General features: G+C 40.9%; 1 protein-coding gene across 1 annotated transcript in view; it reads right to left on the reverse strand.

Moving 5' to 3' along the window:
- LOC108513361 (peripheral plasma membrane protein CASK-like) overlaps positions 1 to 16,381 on the reverse strand; it is a gene marked incomplete at its 5' end in the record, with an annotated part of 161,015 nt that overhangs the window by 139,587 nt on the left and 5,047 nt on the right. Inside the window, 3 exon segments of the mRNA XM_017849106.1 lie at positions 10,113 to 10,285; positions 15,126 to 15,215; positions 15,217 to 15,299. Coding sequence (XP_017704595.1) covers positions 10,113 to 10,285; positions 15,126 to 15,215; positions 15,217 to 15,299 — 346 coding nt within the window.

Here is a 16,381-nt window from a genome sequence, read left to right on the forward strand (position 1 = left end):
TAATATTGTTATGTGTGAATCTGATCCTGTCATTATGATGTTAGCTGGTTATTTTGCTCGTTAGTTGATGCAGTTTCTTCCTAGTATCGATGGTCTTTACAATTTGGCATGCTTTTGCAGTGGCTGTGAACTTTAAAAAATTATATAGCTGGGACTACAGGTGCACGGCATCATGCCTGGTTTTTGTTTTTTGTTTTTTGTTTTTTTTTTCTGACACAAAGCAATGGTATTATGACTTTGGGTAGCCTTCATTACAAAGTTTTTCTTTATGTTATTTCCTTTTTTTTTTCTTTTTGTGGAGACGGGGTATTGCTCTTATCTCCCAGAGTGGAGTACAGTGGCATGGTTGTAGCTCACTGCAGCCTTTCACTCCTGGGCTCAAGTAATCCTCCCACCTTACTCTAATTACTTACTCAGCCTCCCAAGTAGCTGGGACTGTAGGCTCAAGCCACTGCAACCAGTATCATTTTATTTCTTCAACTTGCAAGTTATCCAGGAGTTTTTCATATTTAAATTTCAGCCATTCTAAAAAAATCCCTCTTACATCCACAGTAATGATTTACAAATACACATGGACAAATACTGAAATATAACATAAGCCTGCTCATACCAGCTGAATAACATTCTAATTGAGTTTTTCCATCTTCAGATGACATAAGTAGTGAAGTTAAACTGTTGTTTAGACATGGCATGTGATACTCAGCTCAAAGAGCCATCTTAAACTTTTTCCTTTAAGTTTACTGACTTTTTTTTTGTCTTTTTCACGCTACAAATTTATTATGCATCAAGCTCAAATTACTTAGAACAAGAACTATAATCATTGGTAGGAACAAAATAAATACGCTATTAGCCAAGATAAGCTTTGAAAGTCACTGTAAGTAGGTACTGTATAATGTTAAAACTATCTTCTAAAAGATTTGAAAAATGACTAAAATGGCTGCCATTTTCATTGTTATTTGGCATTTAAACTAGCTTTGAATGAACAAAAGATCCCTGTTATGGAGAAAGTGAGAAAAGTAAAGGAGAAATAGGAATTACCTCTAAACTGTTCATTATATATCTGGGAGGGCAAAACAAACAAACAAAAAACAAAACAAAACAAAGAAAGTATCTAAAATTATTCACTACTCTTTTCTGGGGAAACCGGGAATAACTAGCACTGAGTATCAGAGGGGTGAATGCATATTTTGAGAAGTAGCAGTCCTCCTACCTCAGGCTCCTGAGCTGCTGGGACTACAGGTGCGCACCACCAAGCTTGGTTAATTTTTTATTTTTATTTTTGTAGAGATGGGATTTCCCTATGTTGTCCAAGCTGAGAAGTAATATTCTTAAGGAGAATCAAGATCCACTGAAATCTCAAAATTGTCCTGTAATACTATTCCATGTCATCGCCTTAAGATACATTATTAATCTACTTTTAAAATATTTTATTGCTTTGCGTAATATGAGGAAGTAGCATGGTATAATAAAATGAACATTCATTCATTGATTAAATCACTAATATTCATTGAGCACCTACTGCATGCCAGATACATTCTAGGTGCTAGACAGAAGTGAACCAAGAGCCAAAAATCCCTACACTTACGCAGCTTATATTTTATGAGGTAGACAGACAATAAACATATAAGTAACATATGGGTATGTCTTAGGGTGACAGATGCTATAGAGAAAAATAAGGTAGGAGAAGGGGGATAGGGAATACTGGTGGCATTCCTTCCCCTACATTTTAAATAGGGTAGTCAGGGAAGGTCTTACTAAGAAGCTGATACCTAAGCTAAGACCTGAAGATGGTGAGGGAACAAGCCATGATATCTGAGGGAAGAGTATTCTAGGGAAGGGTCATGCAAAGGTGCTGAGGTGAAATGTGCCAGCAGTCTGAAGAACAGCAAGGAGGCCGATATGATGGGAATGGAGTAAGAAGGGAGAGTAGGAAGGGGTGAAATGAGTCAAGTGTCAGGAAGCCAAACTGTATAGATAATTAAGAAAGAATACCTAGAGGGAGAGGCCTGGATTCAGGAGTCACTGTTGTACAGACAGCATTTAAAGCCATCAAAACTAGATGAGCTCTTCAAGGGCTGGGAGTGTAGATGGATGTGATATTGTGAAATACATATTTGGTCTACAACTCCCTTTCCTGGAATGCAATTCCTAAAATCCTTAGAATGGTGTAAGGGCTATCTTTTTGTATGCTAATAATTAACTGATGGCTGGCAGCCCCTAGGCAGTTGCAGGATGAGGGCTGGTCACAGGAAAGACCAAGGAGGGATGAGAGGGTTGGGACTTTTGGCCCCACCCCCAACCTCCAGGGAGGGGAGAGGGGCTGAAGGCTGAGTTGACCACCAATGGCCAATGGTAATGAAGCCTCCGTAGAAACCCAAAAGGACAGGGTTCAGGGAGTTTCCGGATAGCTGCACACATGGAGGTTCCCGGAGAGCAGTGCATCCACAGCTTCCCACTTCACCCCTACACCTCCATCAATGCATCTCTTCATCTGTATCCTTTGTAATTTTCTTTATAACACAATGGTTAAAGTGTTTCCCTGACTTCTGTGAGCTGATCTAACAAATTAATGGAACTCAAAGAGCAGGTGTAGGATCTCTGATTTGTAGCCAGTCAGTCTGACGTTCTGGAGGCCTGGACTTGTGACTGGTGTCTGGAAGGGTGGGAAGGGGAGGCCTTGGGGACCAAGCCCTCAACCTGTGGGATGTGATACTATAGTGTCAGAACTGAATTAGGGAATACCCAGCAGCAGGGCTGATTACGTGCTTCTTAATGGGGAGAAATCCCCACACATTTGGTGAAAAAAGTCTTGTGTGTTGATTGTTGTTGCTGTGTGGTGCGAGAACAGAGGAAAACAGTTCTGAGTTTTTCCACCTTCAGTTAGTGTCAGTGAAGTAGGGTTTGCTAGAACGGCCCTGGCTCACAGAAATATGTGGTTTGGGAAGAGAAAGAATGAAAGGGTGGGAGATGAGGAACCTTTGACTCCTGGGTAGACTACGTGATCTTCCATGGTTTGGAGCTGCAACTGTGCTGCAATCAATTACTAAAGGTAAAAGTTACCAGTGGAATTTAGAGATGGATCCAACTCAGGGAGTTGGTTCACTGGATGCATAAGGATATGCAAACTAGAAAGAAAAAGGTGAAATATTCAATCCCTTGGTGGTGGTTGTCTGTAATAGCTGAACGGAAATGAAACAAATGCTGGATGAGGCCTTGATGCTAGACCAAGCTCAGCTTTCAGTCTGTCCGAGCCCAGGCCACTAGTCTCCAAGCTGACCCCCAAAGGAAAAATTTTACAGGGATGACATTACCTCTACTACCTGTGGTTACCATGACGGTAGTTCATGTGAGAGAAGGGCAAAACCAAGAAACTATTGAAACCAGAGGGTACAGTGTGAAGAAATTGTCTCATTTCATAGATTGGTATAATCAGTTTACTGAAAATCCTTTATTAAAATGGATTGTGAGAGCACTTTCTTTGGTTTTAAATGCCGCAGAGTGGACAGGTATGTTTGGGTTGATGCAGGACCCACAGCTCACTACTGAACAATAACAATGGGTATAATGTGATCCATATACACAGGAAGTTATTCCTGAGGGAACAGTCAGCCTAGTGAATGGAATAAAAGCCACTGTAAGGTCTGTACACCCTGAGAAGGTAGAGACTGTCCAACTCTACCTATAAATGCCAAATGGAGTACCCCAGGTGAAGCAGCTCATTTGGTTCCTATGCAGGCCATGTGGGACTGGCCTTATGATGACTGGGATATTTACTCACTGAATACATCCATTGCTCTGGTTGTAGTAAATGCTATGGCTAAGGGAGCCTCTTTTGTACGGGCACCAATGAAAGCATGACTGTAATTAACAAAAGACTGGGGAAAGGCAGAGGGGAGAGTCACAGGACTCATCCCAGGAAGGTGGAAAGTTTAAATGGTTATTAAGAAATAAGGTGAATGAAGAAACATTGATTGGGTGAAACTAAGAGAAAAAAGAAAGAGGAGAATCATGGGACTCATCCCAGCAGGGTGGAATCTTTAGAGGGCTATTAAGAAATGGGAAGAATAGGGCCGGATGCAGTGGCTTACACCTGTAATCCCAGCACTTTGGGAGGCCGAGACGGGTGGATCACCTAAGGTCAGGAGTTTGAGACCATCCTGGCAAACACAGTGGAACCCCATCTCTACTGAAAATACAAAAAAATTAGCCGGGCATGGGGGTGGGCACCTGTAATCCCAGCTACTCGGGAAGCTGAGGCAGGAGAATTGCTTGAACCTGGGAGGCAGAGGTTGCAGTGAGCTGAGATTGCGCCACTGTACTCCAGCCTGGGTGACAGGGCAAGACTCGTCTCAAAAAAAAAAAAATAAATAACTAAATAAATAAATAAATAAATTAAAAAAAAGAAATGGGATGAATAAAGTGGAAATCGATGGGGTTAAAACAAAGATCTCAATATAATATTATCAAAGGTTGGTAGGGAGCCTCTGCTGTTCTCCCAATGTTAAGGAGTTCCAAACAGGTTTGCTGTATTCACCCCAGTTTGGAGAAACTGAAAAAGTCAGAAGGCAGACATTACAGTGAGAAAGCTGACCAACAATTACTTGGGGTAATGTTGAGGCAAGTTAATCAAGACAAAGATTGACAAAAGGAGCAAGGTCCCTCGGCTCAACCCACTGTTGGGGACTCAGTGCTTTTATTTTTATTTTATTTTTTTTTTAAAAAAAGAAAAGGGTAAAAGTAAGAGTTGATAGGAGTATGAGATTTGGAATGTTTAAACAGGATATACATAAATAAGTTATGTCTCCTTTACCTAAACATTTTATGGAACTGGATAACTATGACTGGGTGGGGAACACTTCCCCTACTCAGTATTGTAAAACAGAAGAAATATAAATCTGCACTTCAAGCAAATATTAATTGGACATGCTAACTAGGCACCAGTAAGATTGCTTGAGCTCACACAGTGTGGAGCAGAGAAGCTGGAGTGCTAGTAGGGACAAATTCTCCATCTGCTCGCCCTTTGCAGGGTGTTTACTGGGGCTTATGGCCCAAGTCTGTGAGCATCTACCAGTGACAACTACTGGGAGTTTGCACTAGAGAATTTCCACTTGGGGGCATTTACTACCTTGCTATGTAACAAGCATTAATGTGACATTAACTGAAACTACCCCTGTGACTGAAGGACATAAAATGATCTTGACACCTGAAATACCCATGCTTTCTCACATGATGTCAGAGAAACATTCAAATGGGGATGGCAGTGCCCAGAATAGTTCCATAATAAAATGAAAATGGTTTATACAGGAGCATCCTCCCTGGGAAGTGCAAGGAGGAAATACTCTCAAGCAGGGAGCCTCTTTTCCCTAGGACTGACTCTGGAACTGTGTGAGGAACTGCGGGATTCTACCGACCCTTGGACGGGGCCCCGTGAACAGCTCTCAACTGACCAACAAAGAGCTGCCTGGTGTGTGGATGACAGTTCCAAGGTGAACAATCCTGTTTGGAAGGATGCCACTCTTGATCAAAGAAGGTAAGATCAAATTAGCTTGGCGGCTGAATTGCATTCTGAAGAAATGAACAATAGCGAAAGCTCCCATGTTTGGTTTTTTTACTGACTCATGGACAGTCACCAGTGGCCTTGTCACAAGGTCAAGCAGAAGGGCAGTGGAAACCTGGTCTATTTATTAAACGGATGCCCATATGGAGAATGGCCGTATGGAAATTTGAGGAGTGCAATAAGTAGAATATGTCGATGCCCATCAGAAGAGCCTCTTTCTGGGTTCGGATTGACATTGATTGACACTGACAAGCAGAGAACCCTGCGTGCTCCCTTGAAGTGGCCACCTGGGTCCATGAAATGAGTGGATAAACGGGTACTGCAACAGTGCAGAGACGGGCTGCATCTAGACAGGTTTCTTTTGCACCATCTCAGGCACAAAATGCCAGTAAGAACTGTTCTGTCTGCCAGCAAAAGAGACAGACACTGCCCATGGCTGTGGGGCAGATTTCCTGGTGGGAAAGCCCTAAACAAGCTGGCAAGTGAGGCTGATTCTGGTAGCCCTGGGAAGCCACAAATGGGTTTTGACAGGAGTGGACACTGATTCTGGACTGGGCTTTGCTTGCCCGGTGGAAGATGTGAATTATGAGAATGCCATAAAAAAGCCAGGACAGAAGATATCGCACAGATTTGGAGAGCTGAACACCATTCTTTCAGGCCAAAGAACATACAGTACAGCCCATAATGTTCCAGCAGTAGGCAGAGATATTCTTCTCAGAGTAATAGTCTGATAGAGACTAAAATGGGCAGTAAAAACACTGGTTGTCTAAATCAGGGGGAGATGAAAGCAAGAAGGGCTGGCTTATTTGCCTTTACCAGTGTGTACTCACACTCAACATGAGTGGGGCTAAAGGAGTGTCCCCACTAGATATTCTTTTGTTTTTCTGATTGATCTGGGAAAGAGAGGGTGGTGGAGGATGTTGGTATGACTATGCAATTCTTGACAAGAGGGGAGGATGCTGATATAATGACTATACTTTTTGTCTTTCCTTCTTTTCCATATTACCTACACTCCCCCCACCCCTCCCTATGTGGTAGTTCTAGGACCAGAGCCGTAACTACCAGTGTTAGAACCAGGGATGATTCCCAAACAAGAAATGTTTTTAAACCTCGTGTCAGAATTCCTAAGGACCTGATGGGGGTGAGTTGTGCAAAATGGGTTAATCGTGAATGCGGCTATATTGCCTGGTGGTAAAAACGGTCCACTAAATTGGCACCTATGTAACCTTAGTCTCCCTGCATGGGAGTGGACTAAGGAGGAGGTAATTACTAGACTAATATTGCTGCCTGCCATCTAGACCAGCACCATGTTGATTCTAATGTTTCTCCCAAAGGTTATTAATAAAGTGAGGAAAAAAGATTAACAGCTGAGAGTAAAGGAATAAATAAATAGGTTATGAATTCAGGGAAATCCATTATTACATTACATTAACACCTTGAAAGAGACTCAACGCAAGAAAGGTTACTGTCTCTTAGCTCAATTATATCAGGTTTCTGAAAGGGTGAAACCAAGACCATTCCTGCTTTTAGAACCTGACAAGATCAATGGAAAGCCTGCAAACCTGAGTGGCCTCATGCTGGGAGACCTAGTCATACATTATGATGATGGACTGAACTAATTATTAATGCTTGACTGAGATTCTAGTAATGTGGCAGTGTCTTTTGAGTTATATATTCTTTTATATTTCTTTTGTTTGTTTGTTTGAGACAGAGTTTTGCTCTTGTAGCCCAGGCTGGAGTGCAATGGCGTGATCTTGGTTCACTGCAACCTCTGCCTCCTGGGTTCGAGCGATTCTCCTGCCTCAGCCTCCCAAGTAGCTGGGATTACAGGCACCTGCCACCACACCCAGCTAATTTATGTATTTTTAGTAGAGATGGGGTTTCACCATGTTGGCCTATATTCTTTTAATGTAAGGAATCCAGGTTTGAAGACCAGAGGTATACTGTGAAATATATATTTGGTCCTCTAGCTCATTTCCTGGCATACAACTCCTAAAATCCTTAGAAACTCCAAAGATGTCTGATGGCTGGCAGCCTCTAGGCAGCTTCAGGATGGGGTCACAAAGACCCAGGCAGGATTAGAGGGTTGGGACTTTCAGCCCTATCCCTCAATCTCTGGGGAGGGGAGAGGTACCAGAGGTTAAGTTATCACCAATGGCCGATGGTTTAATCAATCATGCCTATAGTAATAAAGCCTCCACAAAACCCCAAAAGGACAGAATTTGGGGAGCTTTTGAATAGCTGTACACATGGAGGTTCCTGGAAGGTGTTGTGCCTGAGGCAGGGTATGGAAGCTCTGCTCCCCTCCTCTCCTATAACTTGTCCTATGCATCTCTGTATTTATATTCTTTGTAATATCCCTTGTAACAAACTGGTAAACATAAGTAAATGTTTCCCTGAGTTCTGTGAGCTGCTGTAGCAAATTAACCAACCCCAAAGAGGAAGAGGCTGTGGTGTCCCCAATTTGTAGTTGGTTGGCAGAAGTTTCAGTGGCCTGGACTTATGACTGGTGTCTGAAGAGGTGAGGGTTGTGGGACTGAGCCCTCAATCTGTGGGATCTGATGCTATCTCCAGGTAAATAGTGTTTGAATTTAGTTGGGAGGACACCCAGCTGCAGACTGCTGCAGAGTTGATTGCTTGCTTGTTGGTGGGGAGAAATCTCCACACCTCGGGTCACAGAAGTCTTCTGTATTGATTGTTGCTGTGTGGTGTGAGAGTAGTTTGAGTTTTTTCAGTTTCAATAGAGAAAAAGAGGAGGAGCAAGGATGGAGGCCTATGGCATTCCAGTGTGAAGAGGTGGGAGAGGGGAGATGAGGAAGAATCAGCAGGATCTGAGAAGGAGCAGCCAGAGAGGTAGAAGGACAACCAAGAAAGCAGGTGTCCCAGAAGCCCAGAGAATACAGTGTTTCAGAAGGATGGATGCCAAATGTTGCTGACAGGCCAAGAACAAGCCCTGGGATTTGAACACTGGACTTAGCAATATGAAGGTCAATAGTGACTTGACAAGAGCTGTTTTAGTGCAATAAGTAAGATTGTGATATTGACTAGACTGGGTTCATGGGAAAGGAATGGGAAATTGGACAATGTGAGTAGTCTATACAACTCTTTTCAGGAATTGCTGTCAAGGGAGGCAAAGAATAGGGGCAAAAGCTGGAGGGGGTTGTAGGGTCAGGAGAAGGTATATGTCTATATTAAGTGTGTGTATAATACAAATAAACTATAGCATGTTAAATCTGACAGAGAGAGAACTCTGATGATGCAGGAAGGGAGGAAGTTGTTGGGTCAATGTGGTCAAATAAAAAGGGATAGGATCTAGTGGACAGATGAAAGGGTAGTGGCAGGCTGAATTAGAATCCTGGTTCCACCACTGACTTCTGTGACTTGGTGCGAATTCTCTCTCTCTCTTTTTTTTTTTTTGGAGACGGAGTCTCGCTCTGTCACCCAGGCTGAAGTATAGTGGCATGATCTTGGCTCACTGCAACCTCCGCCTCCCGGGTTCAAGTGATTCTCCTGCTTCAGCCTCCCGAGTAGCTGGGGCTACAGGTGTCTGCCACCACACTCAGCAACTTTTGTATTTTTAGTAGAGATGGGGTTTCACCATATTGGCCAGGCTGGTCTCAAACTCCTGACCTTGTTATCCGCCGGCCTCGGCCTCCCAAAGTGCTGGGATTACAGGCATAAGCCACCGTGCCCGGCCAACTTGGCGCAAATTCTTAACCTCTCCAAGCATTAGTTTTCTAACCTCTAAAGTGAAAACTGCCTGGAATTATTGGGCTGTATAATGTCTTAATCAAAAAGTACTGTTTCATTGCTGTCCCAAGTTATAATTTTCCTTAATACTCACTGGCAAGATGGGACATAAAAGGAACTTTTAAAATCTGCCTTTTGGCTGGGCACAGTGGTTCATGCTTGTAATCCCAGCAGTTCGGGAGGCTGAGGTGGGCAGATCGCTTGAGTCCAGGAGTTTGAGACAAGCCTGGGCAACATGGTGAAACCCCATCTCTACAAAAAAATACAAAAATTAGCCAGGTGTGGTGCTGCATGCCTGTGGTCCCAGCTACTGAGGAGGTTAAAGTGGGAGGATCGCCTGAGCCCAAGAGCAGAGGTTGCAGTGAGTAGAGATGGTGCCACTGTACTCCAGCCTGGGCGATGTTGTCAGACCTTGTCTAAAAAAGAAAAAAAAATCCTGCCACTTTCCTAACACAGTAAATTCACATCTAGTATCTACTGAAAAATAGTTAATGCTATAAAGCACACAGTCACACCCAAAATAAAGATAATTGGTTTATTATAACACGGTATTATTTCAGTTGTTGATGTTGCATATCTTTGGAACACATGTTGGCAGAGAACAGAGGCCTTCCCCTGATATATTCTGTCTTAATCCTGTTTTTTACCTCTGATAGCTGCATGACACTCAAATGGTATGTATTCTATTCAGATGTTCACAGATGATGTGCAGGAACAGCAAACAAGATGAAAAAACTAATGAAAACTGCTCAGAAAAAAGAAAAGGTAAAAAGGACCATCTCACAGAGCAATGCATTCCTGTCACTGGAAGTGTTCAGACAAAGTGTAAAAGGTGACCTGTGAATGCTCATGTACCTTAAGCCATGGGTGATTCAATGCTTCATAAACAGTGATCCTTTCAGCTGGATCCAGCATCAGCATGCGACGTACTAGGTCTTTGGCACTTTCAGAGATATGGCTCCACTGCCTTGGATTCATCTGAGGAGGAGGAAAGGAAAACTACATAGTTACCTTAAGTGAGACATTAACATTCACTATTATTTAATATTCCTATACTGTTTCAATGTGAATAAAATTCTGAGAGCAAAGAACAGAAATTTGATTCTAAAGCCTTGCGTTCTAAGGAAGAAAAGGACAAATGCAATTCTTCTGTTGTTCTTTACTATATAAGAATTTGTGCTATTAAATACTCCATACACAAATTCTTGTTATGTAAGTCATAATATTTTCAATAATTGAAGACTAGAATGTTCATTATTCCAGTTTCTATCTTTAAATCCTTAGCTAGGGAGACTAGAATACATTGATCCAGAAAGAACTAAAATAAAACTTAAAATTTTAAATAACTATTTTAAATATATGTTTTAAAATTGAGGTTAGCAATAATTGTGAACTATGCAAACTTATTAATAGGATATTTTGATCACTGCATATCAATTTCAGTGTTTAGGAAAAAGTATTCTACTACCGTAGGTCCCACAGAATAACTGATTGGCTTGAATACTGTCCTCAGTGAAGTTACTTTTGTCTCTTTTAGAGATGAGACAACTAAGCCACATGGTATATTGACTAAAATCACACAAAAATAATTACGAATTGTTGAAAAGACACAGGACTTATGAGAAAGGCTGTGGATCTGTGAGCCAAGTGCTAGAAGGCTCCTGGGAAAAGGGATATGTCTGAGACCCAGAATCATAAAAAAAAACTCCGAGTGGTTAGGGCATGGGGTTGAGAAGGCAAGTGGGGGAAAGGAGGCAGAGACAGAGTAGGGTCTCATTCCTTGTTCAACATCAACAGGTTTACTGATGGGGTGAGCTTATGTGAGCTACCCAGTGCCAGGACCTTCAAGCAAAGCCATGGCTTCAACAGGCAGAGACCTACATCACCTTCTAAGGAAGAAAGATGAAGAATAAACTCCACAACATTTTAAAGCCAAGTGAAACTGCAGCACTTGCACTGCAGTATGAATGAATCATTGCAATTTGAGGAAGGGCTAGCATTAGCTCTGACTAATATGAGACTTTGTTCTTGAAGACGGGGAGTGAAAAGTGTTTTTATGTTGGGGAAAGCCCTTACAATTGAAGTATGCTTCATTTCCCCCCCCCAACAGGCAGAATTTCAAATAGTAGCCACTTCTGCTTGTCAAATCCCATTAAGACTAATGTCATAAGTTTGCTGTTTAATTATCATTATCTGGCCGGGCACAGTGGCTCATGCCTGTAATCCCACACTTGGGGAGGGATGAAATCCCACACTTTTCATCCTAGTGAAATTGTGGTCAACTGACCAGTTCGAAATGAGGGAAGTGATTAGACAAAGCTTGGGTAGACTTGTTTCCTCTCCCTATCCTGGAGTGAATGTGTTCTTTAAAGTCTGAATAATTTTTCCTTGACAAAGGGATTGAGAAATCATCTGAAAGGGGTGGTAAGATTTCTGAAACGAGTAAGGGTTTAGAAGGATACTCCCTTGTCCTTTTTACAAGAGAGTCCAATACTGGATTTTCTATTCCTTCAGCTAAGACGAGTAGCTAAAATAAATTTGGGAGGTTGAGTCTATAAGGGGGAACAAAATAAGCTATAGAACAATCTTACTTATTTGAATACCAAACCCATAGCAGCTTAGAATCTTGCTGTGTATATACTAACTGGCTACCTGTAATAATGATATGACATTACACCTCTTATATATAGTTTGGGAAATATATTTTTGCCCTTTATAAAGAAGTTAATTGAGGTTAAGTGTTAGCATATATTCCAGTTAAACAGTATTTTCTAATAGCTACTTTAAAAGATCAAATAACCTAGCCAAATGATAATTTACAGCTCAAATTAAAATCACCTTAAGACCAGTAGCAGTTTATAAACTATGACAATTTAAATGTACTATATTTAATGGGCTTTCTCACATTTGCAAGTGCTGGGAGGTAAAAAAAGAAAAAAAAAGTACTACATTAAAAGGGTCATCAAACTTTTCTTGAAAATATCCATAGAGATCAAGAATTTTGTTAATATCTTTTGGCCTCAGAACCATTAGGGTTGAGGATGAAATGAGCGGCCGGGCCGGTGGCTGTCGCTCAACAGCCTGTAATTCCAGCACTTTGGCGAGCGGGCGAGCAGTTAGATCACTTGATCCAGCGGAGTTTGCAAACCAGGCTTGGCCAACATGGTGAAACCCCCATCTCTTACTAAAAATACAAAAATTAAGCTGGGGCGTCGTGGTGCACACACCTGCTAATCCAGCTACTCGGGCGAGGCTGAGGCATGAGAATCACTTGAACTTTGCGGAGCAGGAGGTTGCAGTGAGCCAAGATCTTGCCACTGCACTCCAGCCTGGGCGACAGAGCAAGACTCTGCTCTCAAAAAAGAACCATCAGGGGTGATGAAATAATTTTTTGAAATCTAATTTTTTTTTGCGCGGGGCGGGGGGGAGACGGGGTCTAGCTCTGCTGCCCAGGCTGAAGTGCAGTGGTGTGATCTTGGCTCATTGCAGCCTTGACCTTCCAGGCTTAGGTAATCCTGCTCCCCAGCCTTTCAAGTAGCTGAGATTACAAGTGTGTGCCACCACACTTGGCTAATTTTGTACTTTTGTAGAGACCAGGTCTCCCTATGTTGCCCAGGCCGGTCTTGAGCTCCTGAGCTCAAGTGAGTGCAGCCGAGATCTGCTTTCAAATAACGTAATAATATGTAGAATACAGATAAAACAAGATTGTCTGTGTTATTGAAGCTGGGAGCTCATCATACTATTCTCTCTGCTATTTTTGTTTGAAATTTTGATAATAAAAGATAGAAAAATAAATGCTGACAGAATCATATCACAGTATACTAAAAGAAAAAGGCCGAGATTCATCATAGATGGTAGAGATGGATCTATACTTCAAACTAAGGTGGTGAAAACCTAGGCTTTTTGTAAGGAAAGTCCTGAAGATAAATGAGAGGTGAGGTTAGCCAAGTAAAAGACTAAATAAATGATTAACCTCAAAGCTTCAAACCCCAGGTACAAAAAAAATTATGATGTAGCTGCCACCATCCATCTGACTTACTATAATACTAGGAAGAAGGAATTTTTAAATGACTTAATTTTTGCACATGTGTGAATAGTCTAAGTGTTTTACCAAGAAACAAAATAACTATTCAATGTTTTAAAATAGACGAAATAAAATACCAGAGTCTGTTGGAATGAAGCACATTGCCTTGGAAACTAGGAAGTTAACAACTGAACAAACACAAAGGAAGAATTCTATTATTAGCAAATGTCTATAACTCAAAACACAAGTGGGGATTATTATATGGTACCTATCTCACAAGTTGCTGTGAGGGTTAAATGAATTAAACTGTTCTAAGCACTTTACTTATGTAAAGTATGCTATGCTATGTGCTATGCCTGAGTTAGCTATCATTATTGGTAGTATTATTATTATGCTGATGTATCACTAATCATGTTTCTTTTAAAATGTTAGTATCTGTGATTTCACTTGGCTAAATTCAACCAGAATCTGGCTGTGCATTCCTGAGAGCAACTTACAAGTTCCCTGGATTGAAGAGGGATGACTACTTACAAGCAGTTTCCTGAGACATTTAGTTACCTGATAAGTTATGATTTTATTCCCCAGTGGCCAACTGACTCTAGGAGGAGCAGAAAATGCTATACTTAAAACATCTTTCTCTGTTAACAGAGTTTTGGTATATATCTTAAACTAACTAAAACAAAAGAGAAACTTACATGCACTCATAAACTGATGGCGAGTGAGGTAAATAAACCAACAAAAGTATACACCATTCTCATCTCCATAAACTTCAGTTATGGCTTAAAAGGATAGGACGACTGTAACTCTGGAACTACTTTACTTTTCTTCTTTTCAAATTTTATTTTTCCAAGTCCCATATAAAATTCTAACATTACTGAGGAATAGGGGCCTCACAGTTTTAGAGTCCAGTGTTACATACACATGTTTTTGGTTTTATGTTGTCAGTCATGGCTGAAAATGAAACAGTGATGAGGTTGAATAGAAAGTATGAGTTTCAGTAATAATGAGAGGAAAAAGAATTTCCCCAACTTAAACAGCCTTAACCTGATATCCAGACACACACTCCCCTATGCTTCCCATGCCCAGCCTCCTAGTCACTGTCAGCTGTACCCTGTGGGACAGGGCAAAGGAGTCTAAAAGCTGGCGTGGTGAAATCAACCTTAAGCCTACTTATTTCCAAGAAGTACTTAGGTGTTAGTGATATAGCTATTCATAATGTCAGTAATGAATTTTCAATTTTTTACTACAGTAATGATTTACTAATCACAAGTCTGTGATAGTACATGAGGCTGCCAACACCTAGTAACTAAAGAAGAATAGGAATGTTTAAGCCACACTGAAATACCTCTATATTGTATCATGAAATGCAGTTGTCATCCTGGCATTTCAGTTTATCCTGGAATGTAAATGGCAAATGTTTTCAGCTGTGCTGGCCTAAATTTAAAATTAAGATAAAGAATGACTAAAATTACACCTGGACGAAATTCTATTTTAACTTTACAAATTAAGCAGAAAGCTTTAAAAATGAAGCCTCTTTCTCAAATTAGACAAAGAAGGGTCATAAATGTTTTCTTCACCAGGGTGACAGCTCAGTTGACAGTGACCCAGAAATTTACCTGAGGCCTATGTTGCCTACCAAGGCCACTGTATCAATGATGTAAGCAAAGACCTTTTCTCTGATGGGGTAACTACCTGGCAGTCAATCAGTGGGAAAAGACAGACAGTAACTTCAAAGAAACATTTTTCAGGATAAATTAATCTCAGTGGAAAAAGAAAATGTTCATGATGCATTACCTTATATTTTCCTTTAATAATGCCTTCAAACAATCTTTCCTTGGTTCCGTAAAAAGGCAAACAACCACTGAGCAGGATAAAAGGATCACACCGCACCCCAGACATCTACAGGCTTTCCGTAAGGCTCTCTTTTGACCACTTCTGGTGCCATAAAATGAGGTGTTCCAACACGTCCTACATTTAAAACAACATTAAGGAAAATGTTTACATAAAGTGGGGTTTTCACATGAAAACTAAAATAATAGAACAGTAACAATCCAAATAAAAGTTTATCAATACATATACTCTCACCACTTCTCCCTCTCCCCATAAAATCAAGTTCACACAGATGAAAAAAATTACTTATCTAATCACTTCCTGAAAATATTGAGCCCAGAATAGGTATTCTGTTTTGTAACACTGGCACTCCCTATTGAATTCTGCATGCTACATAGTAAGTATTTATGTGGTTCTTACCTCATGAAGAAGTTTAAATTTTCTAATTCTCACATGGTTGAAAGTCACTAAATATATAGAGCAGAGGCAGGTGAAAGAGTCAACAGGCAGAGCCTGTAGCTGTCCAGGAAAGAGTTGGGAGGCCTGCCCTCGGCAGAGGCAGAGGAAAGGAGAGGAGGAGGGAGGAAGGTATGAAAAAAAATATGTGGAAAAAAGATGACTTGACTGCCAAATGGAAATTCCCTAATGAAACCTAATGCTGAGAACTGTTATTTGAAATATGAATTTGACTCTGAAATCCTGTTCAGTTGATTTTATGGGTTAATTATAGCAATTAACAATAGTAATATTTTGTTATAGTAGGAGTTTTGAGCTTCCTCCTAACATTAACATATGAAGAGAATGAAAGCAAATATACGGCATAAACAAAAGCAAAATTATGAAGCTCCTCCCATTTAATCCTCTTTGACTTTCATCTTCTTTAAAGAGTCTTGTTTCTCTATCAAAAATTAGCTTTCTGTAAGGAATCTGATATCAGCTGTTTGCACATTCATAACTATCTTTAACTCAGTATCCCAAAAGAAGTCTTCTATTGTGGAATGAAAGGCTTGTACCCTGTAGGAAGATCACTGTGGGATGGGGCACTGCTCACGAGACTTGGCAGCTCTTCTAGATGTATGCAAGCCCAGCCACCTCCCTTCCTCCCTCGGTCTCTCTCTCTCTCTTTCATCATACTGAGTTCAGGATAATTTTTAGTTTGAAGATTGTGCAATACTTTATCTAGAACTCAGAATTGTGATTTTAAAAGACCTTAGAGATCT

This window comes from Rhinopithecus bieti, unplaced genomic scaffold, assembly GCF_001698545.2.
Source record: "Rhinopithecus bieti isolate Rb0 unplaced genomic scaffold, ASM169854v2 scaffold_32986, whole genome shotgun sequence".
NCBI lineage: Eukaryota > Metazoa > Chordata > Mammalia > Primates > Cercopithecidae > Rhinopithecus > Rhinopithecus bieti.